General features: G+C 61.7%; 4 protein-coding genes across 4 annotated transcripts; 2 read left to right on the top strand and 2 right to left on the bottom strand.

Moving 5' to 3' along the window:
- Nucleotides 1-833: 833 nt before the first annotated feature.
- On the bottom strand, nt 834-3400 carry MNEG_0124 (short-chain dehydrogenase/reductase SDR; the record flags this gene model as incomplete). The annotated part of the gene is made up of 9 exons (XM_014051399.1): nt 834-959; nt 1243-1302; nt 1570-1679; nt 1866-1932; nt 2127-2140; nt 2439-2505; nt 2788-2876; nt 3110-3125; nt 3338-3400. 9 exons carry the CDS (start codon nt 3398-3400, stop codon nt 834-836), a joined length of 612 nt encoding a protein of 203 aa, XP_013906853.1.
- A 1993-nt stretch (nt 3401-5393) lies between these two features.
- MNEG_0123 (hypothetical protein) lies at nt 5394-7400 on the top strand (the record flags this gene model as incomplete). The annotated part of the gene is made up of 4 exons (XM_014051398.1): nt 5394-5942; nt 6259-6437; nt 6642-6812; nt 7082-7400. The coding sequence occupies 4 exons, from the start codon at nt 5394-5396 to the stop codon at nt 7398-7400; spliced, it is 1218 nt and encodes a 405-aa protein (XP_013906852.1).
- Nucleotides 7401-10857: 3457 nt separating this feature from the next.
- MNEG_0122 (protochlorophyllide reductase) lies at nt 10858-12798 on the bottom strand (the record flags this gene model as incomplete). The annotated part of the gene is made up of 6 exons (XM_014051397.1): nt 10858-11092; nt 11328-11458; nt 11643-11805; nt 11993-12310; nt 12458-12609; nt 12742-12798. The coding sequence occupies 6 exons, from the start codon at nt 12796-12798 to the stop codon at nt 10858-10860; spliced, it is 1056 nt and encodes a 351-aa protein (XP_013906851.1).
- An 859-nt stretch (nt 12799-13657) lies between these two features.
- MNEG_0121 (Lipoxygenase homology domain-containing protein 1) lies at nt 13658-21213 on the top strand (the record flags this gene model as incomplete). Its single annotated transcript, XM_014051396.1, has 13 exons — nt 13658-13665; nt 15534-15827; nt 16015-16084; nt 16444-16476; nt 16872-17014; nt 17163-17260; nt 17471-17597; nt 17752-17833; nt 18672-18921; nt 19544-19583; nt 19763-19976; nt 20176-20492; nt 21183-21213. 13 exons carry the CDS (start codon nt 13658-13660, stop codon nt 21211-21213), a joined length of 1707 nt encoding a protein of 568 aa, XP_013906850.1.
- Between the last annotated feature and the right edge of the window lie 1638 nt (nt 21214-22851).

Genomic DNA, 22851 nt, shown 5'->3' with positions numbered 1-22851 from the left:
AAGAAAACTAAATTGCAGAGTATTTGCAAAGCCCTCACCGGGATGCAGGGTGTGGCCTGAGATGTACGATCCATCCTTTGCACGTTTTGCACGTGCCGAGTGACGAAGGGGCGGGATGTGATTCGGGCCACAAAGCAATGGGAGATTGATGGGCGTGACGTAGCCGCTGATCAGCCAAGCAAGATACCGGCCACAAAACACAGTGCTAGCGCTGCCAAAGCAAACAAGTACAGGCCCAAATTCAAGTCGCCGGCGCATAAGTGTTAGCTCTGACAGGAGCGCCCCCTCACCTATCAACCTTCCCGCTCATGTGCATACAAGCCCATCCATTCAAAACACCACCCATCCAACCCTAGCATTCTGCATGCCCCCAAGCGTGGTGTGACACACCCATGACGCGAGCGCACCTCGCTGGCCAGCAGTACGTATGTGGGGGCGATCTCTGCTGGCATGGCCATCCTGCCAAGCTTGGTCTGGCTCTTCACAGTTGCGATCATCTGAGCACTGAAGGTGGACGTCACCAAGGGGGTGTGCACAGGTCCGGGAGCTACGGCGTTGACGCGGATGCCTGGTTTGTGGCGCAGGGATGCAGATACCAATAATCATGGGGTAAGTTGGATCAAGAATTCACAAAACCGGGCCGCCAAGAAATTAGAGAAGGGACATGCAGGGCAAAGAGACAGCACAAAAGACAGCAAGGACCCGCTGGTACTTGCTGTCAGCAGCCTGACAAAGGCGGACCACGCCACCAACTCACCTCCGACCCCATGCATGGGGTCGGAGGTATGCATATGCAAATGCATATGCAAAAGCCGCGTGCGCACAGCATGTTTTTACTGTGGCATGAAGCACCCCTCAAACCCCCACGCACCCTTGTTGACCAACGCTGCGGACAGGGAGCGCGTGAGGGCCAGTTCTGCGCCCTTGCTCGTGGCGTACGGCACCATGAAGGGCATGCCCTGGATGAGAAAGTAAGCCGGGACAGGCGGAAGCGTGTTGTTCGTGATCATGATGGCTGCGTAGCCTGGCCTGCTGATGCGGCGGGGTGCTGCCAGCTGGGAGGCAGCCCCTTACATAAATGATGAATGCAAACTCAACCTCAAAAGGTATGCCCGCTGTTCGGTTGCAAAACGCCTTCCACATCACACACGCAACGGCAAGCAAGCAAGTGTGCGCACACTCCTGCCTGCATGCGCGCACTCGCACACGCGCTGGTCGCTCGCATACGCAACGCACGCACACCTCGTAGGCCTCCACGGAGACGGTCTGGATGATGCTGCTGCCGGGCTTCATGTGGGGCAGCTGATGAGGCGCGGGCGGACGGTGATGGGGACATGAGGTGAGCAGGCCCAACACGTCATACCCAATCGTGCCAGGTGCCTGCAGACACCTGGGCTGAATTGTAGGACCTTCCACGTGTGTGTGCGTTTCATGGAGGCCTGGCTTGCAACAATTGCAGGCGGTGTGTTCAAGCTGCATTGCTGCGGCCTGATGACGTGCTCATAACACAACCTCGGACCCCCCTGATCTTGCGGACCCCTGCTCCCCTGTCCGCCCCCCACCCCTCACTGCGGCTTTGGCCATGAAGATGTAGCCAAAGACATTGGTGCGCAGCACGCGCTCCAGCTGCTCCGCGGGGACGTCCTCAATGCCAGCTGACGACACATGCTGCTCAGAGGCTGGGATGCACGAGTCAAAAGACGACCAAGCTTAGTGGTGTATTACAGGCAAACTGGTGCCATCGTGCATACGTGAGTTAGTTTGTTGGAAATATTGGTGCGTTTGTCAAAGAGAGCTGCAGCTGGCAGCCCAGAGCTGTGTTGAAAAAATCCCCTCGACCCCAAGTACCCCGCCCCTACTCCCACCGTTGTTGACCAGGATGTCGATGCGACCCAGCTCAGCCACAGTCTTGGTAATAACATCAGCACAGACCTGGACGGAGGGGGGGGGCTGAGCATTGGTGCAAGTGATGCACGACACATACAGTTGGCACCCAGGCTTCAAGCTTTTAGGTGTTGTGCTGCAATGCGGACAATCAATGTGGTTGATGCCAGCACAGCTGCACATGCTTTCAATTTGGGGCAAGGAAAGCATGCGCCCGTTCGTTCTCTGCCCTGCAGTCCCACCTTCTCATCTCCCACTGGTGGGTGCAACGCCGCAAATGTGATTGACAATGCCAGGGGGAAAGTACGGGGAGGCCAAGCGGCAGCGCAGCGTTTGGAGACGCAGCGCACATGCATGCGCACGTGCTTGCAACCCAGCAAATCAATGCTCCATGCGACCATAATTCTAGCTCAGCTCCCCTCACCAAGCCCCTCAAGCAGGATTGGCGCCACAACATACCAGACCGCACGCAGACAAGTGCTGAAGTTAATCTCTGTCCTGCCCAACCATGCAAATTTTCTGTCATACTCTGCACCTCCGTCTCCTGCGCTCACCGTCCCCTGAAAAGAGCAGGCACTTGCGGCCCTCCTTAGCCACCAAGGCCTCCGTCTCCTTGGCGTCCTGGAGGATCCACCAAACAGGGCAGGGGTTGGGGGAGGGGGCGGGGCGGCGGGCAAGAGGGTCAGAGACACATTGGATCACGCAAAGCCAGCAGGCGTTCGGTGTCAGGCGGGCAGGGTCGGTGGTCTGCGGTGTTCACCACCTGATGCGAACATTTCTGTACGTCTGCGCGCCAATGACCCGGGAAATTGTCAGTCTTCGTTCAAAGCACCCTGTTTTGCAGAAATATCCCCGACCAACAACCATCTGCCCCGCCTGCCAACCACCCACCCCCCGCCCCACCTGGTCTTCGTTCAGGTACAGGATGGCCACATGGGCCCCCTCACGCGCAAAGTGGACCGCCACAGCGCGGCCAATCCCAGATTCTCCGCCTGGACAAGGGTGGGGAGGGGCAACGATTATAATGCGGGTAGAGGTGTGAGTGGATGGGAAAACACGCGCAAACAGATGTGGATGAATGCTAGTTTAGAATAGGCTTTTCCTCTCACATGGACGCTTTGATGTGCAGCACAGGGACTTTTGGCAAAGTTTTGAGTGTAAGCATCCTCCCCCCTCAGTCGTCATGATCAATGGCTCCCAGCAGCAGTGCTGCTGAGCTCCTCACCAGTGATGATGGCCACCTGCGGGGCGCGAGAGGACCGGCCGGGTGTAGGGTGCAGGGGGCGACGTGCTGTTGGGACAGGAGTGCTTGGGCACTTGGGGATGGTTGACTAGTGTGGGTGGTTTGAACAGTAGTGCGCATGAGCGAGGGGTGCTGAAAGATGGAGCCAGCCTCGCCCAGGGCAAAGAAAGCCCTAATAATACCCCTGCCATCCCTTCAAAACCAGCCAACCTTGTCTTGCAGCTTTCCAGAGCCGTGGTACGAGTCACGGATGAAAACGGGCTTGTCTGTCATCTTGGCCTCAATACCCCTTGGGTGTTTGGAACGAGGAGGGTGAGGTGGAAAGGTGCAGGCAAAGGGGACTGTTAGTGAGCGGCGAGAAGCAAGCGTGACGATGGATTGACAGGTCTGGCTCAGGGTTCACTTGGTTGAATTCAACCCTCTCCTTCCAATACTTGACTCAATACAACCCTCTTTCTTTAAGTGACAAGAACGACTCTCCAACAGCACTTCTGCTCGGCCAAAACTCGTGATTGGACAGATCTAGGGATGACGCAAGCGCCTCAGCGCACACTCACGGCTGGGGCGCTCCCTGCTGCATCGGAAGGACACCTTGCACCGCTTTCTCAGGCTCTCGGGCACGTGCAGGTACTACGACCTCCGCAGCCTGTTCGCAGGAAAGGCAGCGGATCGATTGGGCGGTCCCCTCGGGGCAACGCCGATGCGATGAGTAGGCCGCAGCAACCGAGCCACGCAGCGCGGTCCTCAGGAGCCCGTATGTACCTTCTCCGCCACAGCTTTGACGCCCTCCTTGGCGGTCTGCATATTATCACAGCTGCAGCGCGAGGAGAGTATTATTGAGGGAAACGCGGGATGTTGGGCAAAGCTCTGCGATTGAGTGATTGGGGTGCCCGGTTGCCGCTGCGAAGACGTTTTAAAGACTTTGAGGGCGAATCTGCAACTGAAGCAACAAAACTGGGGAACAGTTCGCACACCACCTCGCACACCACCTCTCAGCGATGACATCAGCGGCATTGCAAGGCTCCTTGATGGTACGAGATGCAGGCGTTGACGGCTCAGGAAGCACGCGGTAGATGATCCAAAGCATACTGTGAATCTTGGAGCAGCCCGCCACCCCCTTCCCAGCCCGTTGTTCTTGGATGCACGCACGGGGTAATCAGCTGCAAAACAAAGGGCGACCGCGCACGAGGTGTCCCACATGCATGATCTACACCTACCATGACAGGCAGAAACGCAAGAAGCTGTACGTTTAAATGCGAGAGTGCTTGTATGAGCAAGGTGCCATTTGGTTTGGGATGCAAATGGTTCAAGCAATTGGAGCTTTTTATCCCTCCTCCAAAATGGAATCGGGTCTTTGCGGTCCATCTCGTAGCAGCTAGCCGCGCCAGTCGTCTGGATTTGACATCCCAAGAAATGTGTACGCTGACCTGCTGCTGCACTGGGCGACCAACTCCCGAGTACCACATGCATAACAGTACTAAACCCAGGGGCAAGGATACGCACCTTTGGCCGGTATGCCTGTGCGGTCCGGCTGGTGGCTCCCACACACCAGCTGCCGCTCACAGTCGACCATGCTGGCTCTGTATAAACTGTTGGTTCCAGCTGAAGCAATTTATGCACACTCCCACGTTGCCTCCCCTACATTGATATCCTACCCTATTTGCTTCCTTTCAAATTCCCGCCCCTCCCTTCCTGGAGTTGTCTTGCCCTGCTCAGGAGGCAAGGTGTGTGTGGTGGTGTCCAGGAGACCAGCACATTGCTTGGGGCGTTTTTAGCAGGGTGTTCGACACCCTCACAATTTTCGCAGAGGCGGTGCAGCATTTGCAATCTTGGCCATAGGCACACAGTTTTGTACTCCCCCAATGACAGCAGCAATTGTCACATCGGTGACCGCCGCATGTCATCAGCAACATTCCAAAGCGGTGCCTGGCGGCCACGCATGAGGCAGTATCCGGTCATATGACCAATTGCATGGTATGAAAGCGAACTCGCGGGTTGCGCGGCTACCTTATCCCCGATTACCGTAGATCATCATGCAGATGTGTGCTCCTTCAATCCAACCGTTGTGTCAGGCGCAAACGCACCAATTTCACGAGTTCTCGCAATCAGATTGAAAGCGCTCTGCAACTCTAACAGAAAACTCTAGTAGCAGATCGTCGACGATCTCGTGGCGCAGCCGTGTGTTTTTCGTTGAGGACGTTGAGGTTGACCTTCAAGTACTCTACTGTAGGTTGCTGGAGTTGGGGTGATGCAGCAGTCGCTGCGGATGGCAGGAGTGCTGCAGCACGCAGCGCGCTTGCAGAGTGCTGCAAACTGGACCTGCTGGAGCAATGGGTTGCCTGTTGTTGCAAAGTGGGAAGGTGCATCGTGCGGCTTTGCTTCCACAGCAAGCGGCAGTGCGTCCAGTAGTAGCAGCGAACGGCCTGCTGAGGGCGGCAGCAGCGGCATCGATGGCAGCGCCACCCGCAGCGGCTCCCCCGTGGCCGGCAGCAGCACTGCGAGCAGCACACCCCGTGTCACCCATGAAGGCGCCAACACCAGCAGCAATATTGATGCCAGCGCCACCAGCACCAGCAGCTTCAACACTACAGGCTCTGGCGCCGCAGCTGCCACGTTTTCGGCTGCCTCCGTCAAGGAGGCACGCATGGAGCGGCTGATGCGCGTTTTGCTGCAGCCCGTGTCGCGCACGCGTGGCTGGACAGGGCAGCTCAGCCCTCATCTGGTACATGTGAACGGGCAGCTGTTTGTGGAGCCGCAGGCAGTGCTGACCAGTATGCTGCGTGCGCTGCACGTGATGCGCAGCGTACTGCAGGAGGTGAGGGCGACGAAGAGGGCCGGCTGGGGTGCTCGTCGGTGAAGAAGCGAAGGGAGTTGGCGCGGATCCGGGCCAAGTAGATCTTGATGCCGGGCGGCGCTGGCTTCCCATTGCTGCTGCCGTTGTGGCAGCTCAGCCAGCTGTGTTGCTTGAGTAGTGGTTGGTGCTCACCGTCGCAGCATTGCTGCAGGTGTACCGCGCACGTTGTCTTGCAGGGAGACTCCGCGCGAGCCTCGTGGCAGAGATACACGCCTGCCCGCCCCCAAACAGGCCGTCCCCACAGCCCGACTTCGCCCCCCCTGCCCCTGTGCCCCAGGACGGCCACGTCTACGTGGTGGAGACCAACCCGCTGCTGCGCCCCCTGCTGCGGGAGGCGGCGCGGTCCTGCATCAACCCCAACATGTGGTTCATGGAGTCCTCGTGGGCGCGCGGCGCACTGACAAACGCCGCGTCACACCGCCGCCTCTTCCTGCCAGCGCACCAGCCCAACAGGAGGTGCGTGGAGCTGCGCTGCCGCGGATATCGCGGGCCAACCTGGGGGCCGGGCTCCCTGGCGCCGTGCTGCCGCGTGCGGCCTGGGCTGCAGTCCTGCGTACACCAACAGGATGCTTAGAGCCTCAACCGCCTCACCCACGCTCTTTCCTAGTTCTCTAGTCTTTCCCCTCACTCTCTCACAAACAAAATCACACTCGCACACAGGTTGTTCATTGAAAAGGGTTTGCGCATGGTCAACCCCCACTGCCCCTCGCCCGCGCGCCTGCCGCCCCGCCTTGATTGGAGTGATAAGTGGGCGCTGTTCACCCGGAGCAACCGGCCGGGATACCGCGAGCTGCTGGAGACTCTGCTGGATGCGGAGCAGCAGATGCACAGGTGGGGGGGTTTGGGTTATGCTCGCAGGCTTCTGCTGCCACTGCTGCCTTGCCGCTGCTCCTGCTGCTGCTGCTGCTGCTGCTGCCACTGGACAAGGGGCAGGGTCAGTGCCAGTCAGTGCTGGTTGTGAGCAGCGGCTCAAATTTTGATTGAGCCAGGCTGTGCGCCCCTGCTCGCCGCATCAGTGCTCGCTCAGACCCACTCTCGCAAGCACCCCTCACTGCACCCAATACGGTTTGTTGAACCCCCCCACGCAATTTCACGCGCAGCCTGAAGCCGCCGCGCACCCTGGCCGGCCGTGGCCGTGACCTGCGCCTGCTGGTGGTGCTGGACACAACGCGCAACGCCATCGCACTGCAGGAGGCCGCGCAGCGCGGCGTGCCCACCGTGGCGCTGGCCAGCGGGCAGGCCGATATGTCTGCCATCACCTACCCAGTGCTGGCGCGAGACTTCTCCCCAGAGTTTGCCCACTTCTTCCTGGACATGATCATCAAGGTGGCAAACTATGAGCCCCCGCACGAAGCGCAGCCCGACTCGCTCGCAGACGACGAGGCGGGCACTGCTGCGGAGCGTGCTGCTGCTGCTTGACGTTCACATGGACCGCCGGCTGGTGCCACCTTGGGCGTACCCCGGGGCAAGTCACTCTGACGTCTGACTCTGCTGCTGAACTCAAGTAAAATCGCGACCCACTGTTGCACTATCCCAACCCATATTGGGGTCTCCTGCTCGCAACATTAAATGATCCTTGCCTGTGCACAGTTGGGTCAAGTCAGCATGCATACCAGGAGGCAACATTACAGATTGCAGCGAGACCAACCTGCACACCAGTGGCAGCGTGCCACGAAAACAGCTTAATGCGGCTCCCAGCCCGGGGCTTAACCTCGTTGGGTCCCATTCGCGTATCATCTGCTAGTCCCCGGCCCCAGGGACCTCCTGGCTGCCCCGGCTGACACACAAGCGACGCTTAACAGCCTTGCCGCTGCACTTGCCACTGGCGACGGCAGCGCGCGCCCCTGCGGCTCGGGATGGCTTGACAAGCTTGGTGGCGCTCTTGCGGGTCAGCGCCGCCCTGCCCAGCAGGTCGGTGGTGCTGAGCGTGCGCAGGCCTGGCGTTATGCGCGGAGCCGGGGGTGGCGCGACAACACGGGCAGCCCTGGCGAGCCTGGTATTGATCAACCTGACAGCTTTGGCTGCCTCCCTCCAGCAGGCGCGGCCTTTGAGCTCCAGGCGGCGGCGCACTGAGAGCTTGACCTTTGGCTCGGCCGCCACCGGCTTGACGGGCTTGGCTTGGAGGGCAGGGGGGGGCCGCCAGGCACGCTTGTCCACTGCGGCCAGCGCGGCTGCCTCGTCGCCCCGTCCATCTCCCACCAGCCATGGGTCCTGCACAGCAGGCGCGTGCTGGCAATGGCCACCGCCGCGCGCGCAGCAGTCAGAAGAGCGCGCCAGCTGGGGCCAGGGAGCGCAGAAGGTGCTGCGCAGTCTGCGACCGCCCTGCCAGGCCAGCGCCATGTCGGGCTCTGCGCAGCGTCACCGCGTGGTCGAGGGGAGCGCAGCCGCTGCAGGCGTGAGCGGGGCTCGCAATTCGAGCGTCCTCCCCATCACGCAGGCAGGCAGGCAGGCAGGCAGGCAGGCCAGCAGGCAGGCAGGCAGGCAGGCAGGCAGGCAGGCAGGCAGGCAGGCAGGCAGCTTACTTGTCCTCTTTGTGCCCACCTCCCATCTCCCACACCCACCGTTCATCGCGTCCCGGACGTAGTCGCATTCAAGCAGCTGCCGCGCAGTCGCTCGCCGCATAGGGTCAGGCTGCAGCGCCCAGGCCAGCGCCGCACGCAGTCCGTGCGGCAGCATTGTCCACAGGGGTTGGCGGGCCACTGCCCCCTCCTGTGCCAGGGCGTGCAGCGCCAGCAGGGCAGGCGAGGCCCGCAGGGCTCCCGGCAGCTCGTCCCCACCAAAGGGCGTTGCGCAGCCACTCAGCACGCACCACAAGGCCAGGCCCAGGGCATACACGTCACCCGCACACCGCACGGGGCCCGCCGCTGCTGCCGCCGCCGCCCAGCTGCTGTGCGCGATGCCGCCCATTGCCATGGCCATGACCATCTGCTGCAGCTGCTCTGGCGGCAGCCACAGCACACCAGGCCAGCCGCCTGGCTGCGCCCATCTCACAGTGTGTGCACAGCGGGCGACGGTCGCCTCTGCCCCGAGGTCAATGCCCGGGAGGTTGGATGAGGCGCCCCAACCCACAAGGTAGGCCGGCAGCTGCCCCAGTGACGGGTTAGCGTCCGGCCAATATCGAAGGTTGTCCATGCAGACTGCGCTGTGGCACACGCCAGCCTGCACACGCATGGGGGGAGCAGAAATTGACCTTGTGCACCATTTACGCCCCAACACTGCGCCTTACCATGCATCAAATTGCGAGCCCCAACCACCAGCTCAGCCTCACCTCGTTTGCCCGCGCCAGGTCAGGCAGCACACAGCACAGCACATTCCGCACCTGGGCGCGGCAGCAGCACCAGGGGATCATGCAGACAAGCAGCTGAGAGGGACCGGGCTCTGAGAGAGACCAGGCAAGTTTCTCGTGCCCCACCGTTGGCACCCCATTGGATTGTGCTGCATCAAAGGTGCGGGGACCGGCAATGAGGCGCACCAGGAAGATGTTGTTCCGCAGTGCCACTCTCTGCTGTTCAGCAGCGGCAAGGGGGTCGTGCCACGAGGCAAGAGCCCCGCAACTCGCGCACCCCACTTGCGAAATCAGCGGCTGGAGGTCCGCCTCTGGCGGCGGGGTGTTCTGGACCCTGAATACATTGGCATCGGGCCCCATGGCCCCCCGGCGAAGATTCCTGCAGCCCGCCGGGTCAGCAGCAAGACGCACACATCGCGGTGATGTTGCTGTATTCTCTCTCCATCTGCTGGGGCACAGCGGCGTGTGCGGTGCACAGCGTTGCTATGTGAGGGATCTCACGTTCAACACAGTAATATAGGTACGCTGTATTCGGTGTTTGCGAAGCGTTCTATGGTACAGTTGTGAGAGCTCGCCCGACCTTGTCACAGCTGTGCATCGATTAAAACATACATAGATTATGCACTTATGCAGACGGAAGACATGATCACTGGCAGAGAAATGAGAATAAGTCAACTAGTCAATGAGTGCTCCCCTGTGAAACGCCTCCGTTGAGTTGCATCAACTGTGGCTGATTAGCTGAATGGCGCCTGCTTGCCAATCTGAGACTCGTTACCGTGGTCCCGACTAGGGCTATTAATTTGCATGCATGTTGGATGTGTGTTGGCATCAGGCCCTGAGCCTCACTTCAGAGGTTCAAGACATGTGTCTCTCCACAGACATGCTGCATCGCTTGTCTGTGGTCATTGCAGACAGCCCGGTCAACCTGTGTCAAGCCACAGCGGGTTTCACAGGCACCTGGCCACTCCTGCTGGTTACTGTATGCTTGTGTGTTGGTGCGTGCACACTTGAGTGTGATTGAGTGCGCGTGTGCATGTTTGTGTATGTGTGTGCGATGATACCGTTGCATGAATGCTGTCGCTGAGGAGCGATAGATGGTGAAAGTGCAGGACAAAAAGCCTGCGCACAACGCGCTCGTGCCGGCCCCCACTCGATTGTGGTGGATCCGCACGGTGTGTATTGGTGCGGCGTGCTAAATTGAGAAAGTACATCCACTCTAGGGCACATGAAAGCCACCCATCTGAGCCATTGTGAGCCAGGCACGTGCACGCGTTTTTGCGCCGGAGAGCCAGTGCCCAACAGCAGCAACACTCGCCCTCTCTCACCAGCTGCCAGATCCCGGGGCTCTGAGTCAGGACTTGCTTGTCGGTCACACATGCCCTGCAAGCCTTTGGCTCCCCATACCCTTGCGTTTTACGCCGTGGATCCCACAAGCGACCAGGGGAATGAACAGTGTCTCTCCTGGAGGGGCCAGCCATTCTGGCCCTTTTGGCTGCCGCCGCTGCTGCTGCTGCCCACGCGGGCGAGTGGCAAAGAGCATGTATGGTCACTGCCGCGCCACCCGCGTGTGTGGTGAGTGCCTGGCACGGCCTACGCGAGGCCGACCAGCTTCTCGCTGACCTCCCAGAGCTTCACAGCCTTGCCGTCATCCGCCACCTCCTCTGACACCTGGTTCTCAAACGCGCCCTTGGTGTTGGACCAGCTCCAGTAGACGCCGTTCTTGTTGAGAGCCGGGTCGGACACCACCTGCGCCAGGCGCTTGCCGGCCTCCTCCTCGCTGACGTAGCCCTTAGTCACGTACTTCTGGAACAGCGGGAACAGCGTCCTGGGTAGGTTTTGGGGGGTGGATAGGAGCAATTGATCAAGGACGTCAGCAGGGTCAGGTGTGAAATGCACTGCGAGAGAGCGGGATCAGTGAGGCATGAAGAGGATAGGACCAGGCGTGCACAACGGCCGTGCGCGACAGCGGTCACGGCAGCAGCGCCGCCCCAAGCAACCGGGCAGCCCTCCCCTGCACTCCATCATGAAGTGTGGTCCGAGTAAGTGCTGCTGGCACTCACTTGAAAGCGTCGTAGTGCTCGCGGAAAAGGCCGGTCTCGGCGATGCAGCCGGGGTACAGCGACGCGAACTGGACCTTGCTCTTGCCGGCGTAGCGCCGCGTGAATTCGCGCATGGTGAGCATGTTGCAGACCTGCATACAAGGTGCGCAGGTACGGGGTAAGACGAGGGGGGGCAGGGCAACAGCCTGACGCCCTTGGGAACTGACGACCACAACCCCACCCTGCAGCCTGATGCAACAATTGTTTGGGCCTCAACCAGTGCTCGCAACCGTCTTTTGGGGCATTCCGTGGAGCGCTGACACATCATGCGCCAACCTTGGAGTCCTTGTAGGCCTTAGCGCCGTCAAACTCCTTGCCGTCAATCATGACGGCACCGTTAGCCAGGCCCGAAAGATCCCCCAAGTCAGCCTTGGGCGGCACGTTGCCCGCCATGGTGTTGGTGTTGCCCGTGATGGACCCCACAATGACCATGCGGGGGCTGGGGGTGAGGGGTGGGGGAGGACGGGGAGGAGGGAGGCAGGGTGATATGGAGTGATGGATGCTGCCCGCAGGCTCCACCAGCCTTGGCAGATACCCAACCGCAGGGGCTTGTGTAGCAGGCACGCAACACCCTCCAAGGCCTAATCAACTGGGGAGGGCAGGCTGTACCCCAAGTTTGCGCTCACTTGGCCGCGGGCGAGGCCTCCAGGTCCTGGAGGAGCAAGTTGGCCAGCAGGAAGTGGCCCAGGTGGTTGGTGCCCACTGACACCTCAAAGCCGTCAGCAGTGAAGCGCGGCTCCTTGGCAGTGGGCAGGTAGACCGCCGCATTGCACACGAGAGAGTCGATGCGGCGGCCGCTGGCACGGAAGGCATCCACGAACTGGCGCACGCTGTCGAGGCTGGCGAGGTCGAGGTGCATCACGGTGTAGGAGCCGGAGGGGAAGCCCAGGCGCTTGGCGGCGGACACAGCCTTGCTGAAGTCGCGGCAAGCCATGACAACATGCCTGAGGGGGAGGGGCAGCGGGATGACGGGTTTGACGCAGCGGCCCACGGCGGCCAGGGCCTGCAGCACCGTCTCGCCCGCTGCACCCTGCGTCCCCGCGCCACCAGATCACCCTGTCCACGCTTGAGGAAGCCAACTACACACCCACCACTCGCCGCTCTTGGCCAGGGCGGCTGCTGCGTTGAGGCCGAGGCCACTGGAGGCGCCAGTGATGATGACGGTGGGCTTCTGCTCGGTGGCCTTGGCGCTGGTTGACGGCGCGGCGGGCGCGCTCACTGACGCAGTGGCGGCGGCGACCACCTGCACAGGTGAGCCGGGCCGTGCAGCAGGGCCAGGTTGGGCAGATGACAGGCACCAATAACTCTGGTGCTACCACAAGTCATGCGTAGTTCCAGCGCCTCCGAATCCATACTCCATCGCGCGCCAGCGCACCTGCCGGGTTGCCGCAGCGCGGCCGACAGCAGCAATGGGCGAGGCCACACTCGTCATCGCCATGCGAGGAGCAGCGACATGGGTGCTAGTGACTCGAGGAGCAGCCAGACGGGCTCCCGTGCCAGCCTGGCGGGAGGCAGCGGTCTTGAGGGCCATGGCGGTGTGTGCTGCTGGATCTTTCACGAGAGGCAATCGACCAAGCAAATGAAATTCTTGCCGGGTTTTAACTCGTACATGATCTGTGACATAGCCATCGCTACCCGTGCCACTTCCGTCTGCGAAACCCATTTTGCGGGACGTCGCGGGGCCTGTGACGGCCTCATGAGGAATCTCCCAACCATCTCGCGATAATGGCTGCCTGCCGCAACACAAGGCCTTCAATCGCTGCAGCCCGCTTCCGCTGCCTGACCTTGGCTGACCTGGCATGCAGCAGTGCAGCTGTTGGGAGTGTTCTGCGGTGGTGCAAAGCTCAAGCCGGCACCAGCATGCTCTCAGGCGCGACGGGACAGGACTTATCTTTTCAAAATAGATAGCAAGGGACTGCCTGTCCGCAGCTGCTGCACAGCGGGAGCAATGCAGCCATCTTTTGCACCCAGCTGCGACCAGGCCAAACGCGCATGTGACGGCTGCCATCGCGGTTGCTGCTGCCAGGTCATAGGAGTCAAGAAGTGATTGATATTACGTGCATGACACGCCTTTGGTTTAAGCAAATGTGAGGATGACTGAAAACATTGAACATGCAACACCCACAGCAACCAGCCGGTTGACGAGCCGGCAAAAAAGCCGGTCGACTGTGCAGCGTGTGAATATCAGTCACATGGTGTACCCACGCCACAGGCGTGCTTACCTAGAAAGCCAACTTGCTTTTCTGAGCTGCTGGCAGCTGCAATACCGTACAGGGTTGCCACTACTGATAATGGTCCTGTGAGTGCCGTGGCATGCATGCAGGGCTGCGTGGGAGAAATGCCTCAAATCGGCTTTGACGGATGGAAGCTGGAGGGCCCTGGACAAAGCCTTGGGGCCATGTGCGTGGGAGCCGTTTTCCCCCGCGTCACATCGGCGACACGAGCTGGGGGGCGCAGGAGTCATGGCATCGCGAGCAAGGCGCTTAATGTGTGCTGATATTAACACTTATTACCATCAGTTGGTTTGGCATGGAAACCACAATGTGCGTATGCTACTGCGATGCCGAGCTGTCTTGGTCGGGCACTGGCAACCTTCGCTATGGCAGGGACGGAGGCCAAACCGCCTACAGAAACAGCTGCACGGGTCACAGCAACCACCCTGAAGCATGATCAACTCAAACACACTCGTCTATGCTTGTCTTTTGGCGAACAATTTCATGTGACTGCAAGGCAAGACTTGAGGCTGCAGCAACTTGCTGCCTCGAAGGGTGCCCAAAGGAGGTCAACATGAAGATCAAACAGTCAACACACATGGACACCACTAGAAAGCTTAGACCCCACATATGATTATGCAAGAGCCCGCATGTGCAGAGCAGAGTTTATTTACAGTGTCGTTGTGTCTGTGCATGTGCCGCACTGCCGTTGTCGTCCAGGGTTGGCGTTCATGATCGCGTATGATAAAAATACTTTGATGACACCCTCGAAGTTTAGATCGCGGAGAACGCGCACTGCCCAGCCATTGGGACTCTGTTGCACCGCCGTGCCGTGAGCAGCGCGTCGGCTGCACATGCGCACGAATGCAGTGAAGCCAGCGCCACAGGCCTCGCTCGTACATATGGGCGACCAGACTGTGCACCTTCGCACGTGGCCAATACAGAGCCCCAGGCGCTGTGAGTCGCCACGGCTGGTGCAGAGCGCACATGCGGCGTGCGGTGCAGCTGGTGGTGGTGGGCGTCGCTCCAGCGGCGGCGTGGCAGCGGATGCCGGAGCAGATGAGGGGGCGGGCAGCTTCAGGTCTGGGGTCCGGCAGGCGGGATGGCTGTGGAAGCGATTTGGGCACGACCACACCAGCAAGTGGAAGCGCCTCTGGGTAAGCGGGGTGCTCACACGGAGGCAGCGGCAGCCACTGCTCGAACATGATTTTCGGCGCTGCCTGCCTGGCGCATGTCGTTGGCAGCGCCATGCCAAGCAGTGCGATGTAAAGCACAGCCCACAACGGGCCCTTCCGCGCACTCACGAACTTACGCACTCGTGCACATGTCCGCGCCTGTATGCTCGCCTGCTTGCCTCATGGGCAAACACACAGCAGCAGAAGCACGTGCGCGCGCACGCGTGCGCGCGCACACGCCATGCATCTACATCAGCAAACACCACACCCGCATACATGCTGCGCAACTGGATGTATGCTCCCCGCAACTTCCCAGTTTCAATTGTGCGAAGACCGCCTCTGCTACATGGAACCACTCGGTGTAGAGGATACCACACGCCCCGTCAGTCCTGGGTCACCCCACCATCCTGCTGGTGGCAGTGGAATGTTTCGGGCCTCTTGGCAGCTGGAGACAGCATCAGGGGTCGCCTTGCAAGCAGCTAGCGGCGTCTGGGCCGATGGTGGCGGCGGCGTCTTGTCTGGTGTGGTGCGCTACCTGCCGCTGGACCGCATCCCCGTGCGGCCGCTGCCCCACAGGCAGCACGCGCTGGACCCCCTAGAGCGCAGCCACCCCGACATCGGCGTCGCAATAATTGACAACAGGCGCGCCACAGGGGGGCCGGGGGGGGGGGGTGCCGGCGGGAGGGGTCAACATTGTGCCACGGCCTTTTTTTGGCTCCTCCGCTGTACGCCTTGTGCTCAAACCCCCGACAACCGGCCTCCGCCCCTGGCTGCCCCAGGGTCCTCACGGGGCAGCCCCTGGACAGCCCTACCCGCACCGTGTTCAGCGTCGTCGTCGGCTCACACACCCACTACCTGGCGGCAGAGACGCTCGGAGAGGCGCGCCAGTGGGTCACAGCGCTGCGGGAGACGTGGCTGCACTGCTTCGCGCACGCTGCGCGCGCGTCGGGCGGTGGCGCGCTCTCGGGGTCAGCGGCGCTGGGGCAGCGGCTGGCGGCGGAGAATGCGGCGCTTCGCGAGAGCCTCAAGGGACTCAGCGCGCGGCAGTCGGCCGAGGACGGGGAATACTGGAGGTGCGCTCCTGGGGTGACAGTTGAGAAAGTGAGGGCCGGACAAGCGTCGCAGCTGAGTGGGCTGAGTGTAAACCTTAACGATGTGCACCCACATGACCAACGCGCTTTAGCAACGGCGCCAGCACCGCGGCAGAAACGGCGTGCACCCCTACCCACCAGCAACCCTCCATGATTTCTTTCGCCCCAGGCGCTGGGTCGAGGAGCGAGCACGTTCGGAGCTCCTGGCCTCGCGCCTTGAGGCGCTGGTGGCGTACCAGGTGCAGGTGGTGACCGCACCCGATAAGGGCGCAGGCACGTCTGCACGGGTGTACCTTGAAGCATGGGGTTGCGACGGCAAGGAGGGGCCGGGCACAGGAGAGGCGCGGCTGCTGGATGCGGACTCCCCGGTGGCGCCCTTTGCACGCGGCGCAACAGATGAATTCGAGGTTAGAGCATTGCACTTTGGTCCTGGAGGTCGGGAGGGCGACAACCTGGCCTGGGTGCGTGCTTTTCTGGAGCACCTTTCACCCACAGGGCCATCCGGGAGTCATGTCTGCGGGCTCGGCCCTGGCCCTTCTGGACCCACTTGTTGTCTTTGTGCACCACTGCCCTCGTCCTCCCCCCTCCTGCCCCGCAGATCCTGTGCTGTGACGTCGGCATCCCCTCCCTGGTGCGTGTGTGGCACGACAATACGGGGCGCCACCCCGCCTGGCGGCTGGTGCGGCTGTCTATGCGAAAGAAGGGCGCAGCACAGTGGACCCATTTCCCATGCGGCAGGTGCGGTGCATACCTCCTGCAAATGCCTCGGTCTGAGATGCAGGTATATGTAGTCGGGGTTTGGCACGCGGTATGATGGTTGTGGGTTGGGTCCCCACACCACTAACTGCGCCGGACCTCTTGCTGCAAGCAATACACCCACACGACCTACAAACCGTACGCATTTGCAACGGATTCACTTGCGCGCACATAAATGGAAACACTTCCAGGTGGCTGTCCACGGGGCAGGAGGACGGACGCATTTGCCGCGAGCTGCGGACTGGTGACCCATCGGCTGCCACATCGCAGCAGGAAGTGCTGTACCGCATCACAGTCGTCACCAGCGACTTGCGTGGCGCTGGCACGGACGCCAACGTGCATATCACCCTGCATGGCTGCCTGGTAGACGGCGCCAGGCACAGGCTGGGTGGTGGCGCGCACGACTTTGATCGGTGCGTTCAGACCTGATGCCGAGAGGAGGGAAAGCGTGCGCATATCTGATGGGCACGTTATGACAGCGCACTCGCATCCATTAGCATCCCAGTGCAATTGAGTTCTCTGCTGCACCCTCTCGCATTGACCGCACCCACCTCTACCTAGGGGCACCACTGATACGTTTGACGTGTTGGAGTGTGCCGCCCTGGGGGCTGACATCCAGGCTGTGACTATTGGGCACGATGGCACTGGCGCCAGCCCTTGTGGGTGGGATGGCGTCTGCTTCTTGTGGCGGGCTTGCAATTCTTCCGCTGCTTGGCTGGACAGAAACATGTTACACCCCAGCAGTGGACGGCGGGCGGCAGCAGGATCCATCTATGCCTGCTTGCAATGAATGTACTGCCCCTTGCTTCTGCCCCGCTCGTCTCATCCTCACTGAGCTACTCCAAATGCCCCTCAACCCACACGCTCAGCGTGGCACCTTGACAGGGTGGAGGTCACCCGTCAGCCCAAAGGCCCCACCTTTGTATTTCCCTGTGGCCAGTGGCTGGGCCCGGGGCAGGGGAGCAACATTACCTACTGCCGCTTGGCAGCGTCTAGGTGCGCCGATGGCAGCGCCGCTCGCCAAGATTTCAGAGGGCTTCAGACGTGACGCGTGATGGAGCGTGCGGCACGCACGCAGAGGCCTCCGGTCGCACGCCCCCTTCCCCGGCATCAGCTTGACGAGACTTCGCGCCATGATAAACCAACGCAGGGGTGTTGCAGTTGCGCAGAAGACCTGGTACGTGCTCACAGTGACCACCAGCAACCTGCGAGGCGCCGGCAACGACGCTGAGGTGTATGCGGCACTGGAAGGCAGCTCATGCCGCAGCGAGCGGGAGGTGTTGCCAAGCGGCCCAGGCACCTTCTCTCGCGGCCGGCAAGACACCTTCAGGTGCAACGAGGGGGCTGCAGGGTGCTTCTCCTGATGTAGCTGGCGGCCAGCGGCCCCTTATGCCCCACACCCCTCGCATCAGAGCTCCTATGTTTTCCAACGCTCTCCCTCCTTCCAACCTCAAACTTCCCATGGGTGGGCCCTCCTGCAGGCTGCACCTTTCCTATCTGGGTGATGTCCAGCGCCTGACACTGGGGATCGCCAGCACCAGCGGCGTGGCTGAGCCCGGGCCCTCCTGGCATGTGGCAGTGGCACAGGTTGAGGAGGAGGCCACCGGCAGGAGGTGGCACTTTGAAGGTGGGTTCGGATCTTGTAGGATAGATGAAGCCAAGGTTCTACGCTGATGATGGGCTGATGATGGGCTGATGATGGGCGTTGCAGTGTTCTAAACAAACCGGTTCCTGGCGCTGCGCATTGACCGCCACCCCTTCCCTCCTGGCCTCAAAGCGCACCGGTGGTTAGGGAGAGGCGTCGGAGACGGCACTTGCGAAGTGACACTGGCGGCAACTTCAGAGCCGCTGGAGCCACAAAAGGAGCAATTCACGGTTGGTTGCCCACCAAATCTCAACCCCCCCCCCCACTCACGCCCCGCCAGTCCCCCAAGTAGAGGAGCCTCACAGCAAGGCCCCCTTGCCCGCAAGCCACATGGCCAGCCTTGCGTAGAAGCAATGATATCGGTGCTTCGCTTGCTGCTGGCAGGCGCGTCCTCCATGAACACGGCTCCCCTGTGGCCACTGCAGGTAACCTTCCACACTGGCACGCTGCGTGGGGCCGGCACCGACGCCGCCGTCTGGTTTGAGCTGCTGGATGACGCCGGCGCCACCACCGGCCCCGTCCGCACCCCGGCTGGCGCCGGTGCATTCCAGCGCGGCGCCGCCGACTCTTTTCCGCTGGAGCTGCCGCGCCTGGGGCGGCTGGCGCGGCTGGCGGTGTGGCATGATGGCTGCAGTGAGGGCAGCGCCTGGTACCTGCACCACGTGGGCGTGCAGCGTGGGCACGGCGCAGGCGGAGGCAGTCCAGACCAGGTGGGTCCAGGGTGACGCGGTGATGGGGACAGACGAGGTGGGGCCAGGCGCTTAAAGTGCGTGCTTATGTTTCTCATGCACTCAGTGGAAAAGCACATGCTGTATACACTCCAAATAGTGCCGACACAGCCATGGCCCTGCTGATGCTCAAGACCATGACCCCAAACGCTGTCATTTTGCGCCGCAGGCCGCCACAACCTTCTTCCCCTGCCGCCGTTGGCTTGCACCCCCAACGCCACGCGCGGAGTTGTTGCCCGGCCCCGCGCCCCCGCCTGCCGCACACTACAGGCTCGAAATTGCGACAGCCAGCACCAGGGGCTCAGGGACCGACGCTGCAGTCAGCATCGAGGTCTTTGGACCAGGGCCCGGCCACGGCGGCAGCAGCGGTGCACCCCTGCGCCAGTCGGGCCCGCACCGCCTAGACCGCCCCGGCGCGTTTGAGCGGGGTGCGGTCGACGCATTTGAGGTGTGCGAGGCAGAGGAGGAGCTGGGGCTGCCCTGCGCACTGAGGGTGGCGACAGACGGCACGGGTGCGCGGCCGGGGTGGCGGCTGGAATGCATCACGCTACACATCTTGGACGGGCCAGGGGGCAAGGCTGTGGCGAGCCTCAACTTCCCTGCAGACAGGTGGGCAGTGCTGCACTGCACAAGGAATCAGTGCTGTGCACGGCCAACATCAGTGCGATTTTGTGATGTAATGTGGCAACGCACTGCGTGCCACTCAGCTCGTCTGGCAGACAAGTGCTAACTTCTCATACCAGATTCGCTCCATGCGCACCACAATGATCGCACTTAATGTTTCCCAGGTGGCTGGATGCCCGATCTGGCTTTGAGGCGCACCTTACACCCGCGCCAACGCCCATGAGCCGCCCCATGGTCTCATACACCCTGCGCGTGCGCACGTCAGACTTGCGGGGTGCCGGCAGCGACGCGGCGGTGGAGGTTGAGCTGCTAGGGGAGGCGGGGCGCAGCGGTTGGCAGCGGCTGCTGGCCAACAGCGATGCATTTGCACGCAACAAGGTGGGCTGTTGACGCTGGCACGGGAGGGAGGCGTCGCGCCAAACATGCCGAGTACTGCGTCTGGTGCGCATGTCCCTGCTGGCTGAATGCCACCCATTCCCGTTCTGGAGCAGTCTTGGCCCATCAAGCAGAGCCAGCCAGCATGCATCCTCTCTGAAACGAGCTCGCCTCAAACCCCCCCGGATGTGACACCCGGCAGGAGGACTCGTTCACGCTGCAGCTGCCGGATGTGGGGCCGCTGCGCCAGCTGGGGGTACGCTCTGACAATATGGGCGCAACCCCCGCATGGCATCTCAACACCGTGTGTGTCACCGCTGCGCCCAAGCAGCAGCAGCAGCAGCAGCAGCAGCAGCAGCAGCAGCAGCAGCAGCAGCAGCCCCGATCCTGGTGGTTTGTCGCGCGCCGTTGGCTGGACGAGTCCCATGGCCTGGAGGTGCTGCTGGACGCCCGTGACAGGGACCCCGGGTGCGAGGACACCAAGGGTTACACCATCACTGTGACGACCAGTGACATCAGGTGAGCGCATGGGTCGGCTGCGGCAAGCAATCCTGCTGCCTTACTTCCCGCTGTGAAGTTTACCACCCGGGCTTCAAGGCCGCTGTTGTTGGCTCCGAAAGAGAGGCTGTGCGCCTGTCAACTGACCACCGGTCACGTGCAGAGCCAGACTGACACCGCGCCCCGCCTGGTGGCCGCCGCCCCAACTCAAGGGGCGCTGGGACGGACGCTGGCGTGTCTGTTGAGATTTTCGGCACAGCCGGCTGCAGCGGACCTCGCACGCTCGACCCGGGCCCCTCACGCCCAGGCGCTTTCTCGCGTGGCGCCTTGGATTCGTTTGAGCTCAGTCTACCGCCCCTGGGGGCGCTGCAGCGCCTGCGCGTTTCAACGGATGGACGGGGCTCGGCATGGCACCTGGCCTTGGTCACTGTGGCAGAAGAGGGCCGTGGCGGTGGGACATCCAGCGTTGCGCTCCTGGGCGAGGTGTTGTGTTGGCCAGGCCCGGCACGAGCAGGGCAGCATTGAATGCTTATATGGGCTGTAGCGGCAGCTGGATCCCTGGACCCGTGGACGCCTGCAGACTTTTGCCACCCCGACTTGCTCATATGGACCCCCCCTGGCAGGGGCTGTCTGGTACTTCCCCTTTGGAAAATGGCTGGGCGGCGGCGCACCCTGCTTCGCTGAGGTTAACGCTTCCACCTTGGACCCTAGGGCTGCGCTTAAGAACTACAAGGTGCGCTGAACTGACAAGGCCCCAAATATCCAGGAAACTCAGGCATTGTGCTGCATCACACCATAAGCATCCCTGCTAAACTGCGGCCCCAGCTGCAGAGCTGGGCTTGTATGCCGGAAGGTCTCCTCACTTTCAGGCTGACCCACTCGCCCACCTCTAGCTCGGGTGGCCACGTGTCAACGTAAACCCAAGCGCACCACCCCACACAGGTAGTGGTACGCACCTCGAACGAGCGTGGCGCTGGCACCGATGCAGACCCCTACCTTGAGCTTGTGGCCGCGACCGGAAAAACCAGTGGCCGGCGCGCTCTGCGTGGGTCCTTCACTCGAGGCGCTATCGACCAGCTTGAGCTCTCACTGCCAGACGTGGGTCCTGAGCTGACAGAGTGTGTGGTGGGCCATGACGGCCGAGGAGAGGCAGCTGGCTGGCACCTGGAGCAGGTGGGTGTAGAGTTATTCGAGCGCTCGTTTGGTGCGTCGCTGCACTCACCTGTAACGTTGTCCATCACAGGGCTGCGTCTGCTGTTGCCTGAACAAGCTGTGCGTGGCGGTGCATGACAGGGATCCATACCCTCACAACCAGGCTCGCACGACGCTGATCCTGCGGCCCCGTTGGCTCACATGAATTCAGGTGGAGGTCACGGACGCCGCCGCAGGCGTCACCTGGTTCTTCGACGCTCGCTGCTGGCTGGACGCGAGCCAGGGGGACGGCTTGACCGAGCGGCGGCTGAGGGCCTCGCGGGAAGACCCCCGAAGCACACGCGCAGCATACCAGGTGTGCGGGCGATACAAACACACAATTTGAGACTGGCAGCAGCGACCGTTATCAAACCTTTGCTGCTATCATGCATGTGCTCAGGCAACATCATGCGCCCACACCTCGACAACCCTTGCCGCCAGGTGGTGGTGCACACCAGCGACCGACCAGGGGCTGGCCTTGCGCCACTGGGCGCCCATGTGATTGTAGAGCTGGTGGGGGACAGCGCCTGCATGGGGCCGGTCACCCTGAGCGCACTCACAGCAGACGACGGACATCAGGGGCGTGGAAATGGCGTCAAGGCTGCGCACCGCCGGTTCGGGCGCGGCGCCGTTGACAAGTTCTTGCTGCCGCCTTCGCGTGATTGTGGGGAGCTGCAGCTCCTGCGTGTCCGTGTGGAGGGCAAGGTGAGCAACACCCTCTGGTATAAGACCTGTGTGTTGGCTTGGCAGCAAGTGCACTCTGGGTGCAACATATGTTGAGAGCGCCACAAAGGCTGGTGCTTCTCAGCCTTTTTAGTCGCCACTTGCGAGGGCTACACCGGGACCTGTTGTAAGGATCCAGCGCTGTTAACTCCTGTGTATAAAAGTTCCAACCTTATCTCCTCCACAGGCCACCGCATGGCACCTCTCCCGCATCGAGGTTGCCCAAACCACGTCCGGCCGCCGGTGGTTGTTCCCCTGCGCGGCATGGCTGGGTGCAGGCAGGGGCCAAGGCCGCGAGAATCGCGAGCTGCTTCCGCTGTCAGCGGGGTGTTGCCCCCCGGAGGCTGAGGATGAGCCCTGGGAGCTGTCCGTCACAACATCGGACGTGCCAGGTGCAGGGCTCACAGCCGGCCTGGGCAACAAGCCGCCTGCTGTGTGCATGCGGCTGGTGGGGCCCGAGGGCGAG

This window comes from Monoraphidium neglectum (genome assembly GCF_000611645.1).
Source record: "Monoraphidium neglectum strain SAG 48.87 unplaced genomic scaffold scaffold00008, whole genome shotgun sequence".
NCBI classification, from domain to species: Eukaryota; Viridiplantae; Chlorophyta; class Chlorophyceae; order Sphaeropleales; family Selenastraceae; genus Monoraphidium; species Monoraphidium neglectum.
The sequence above is the reverse complement of the archived record's forward strand: the minus strand, read 5'-3'. Positions and strand labels throughout refer to the sequence as shown.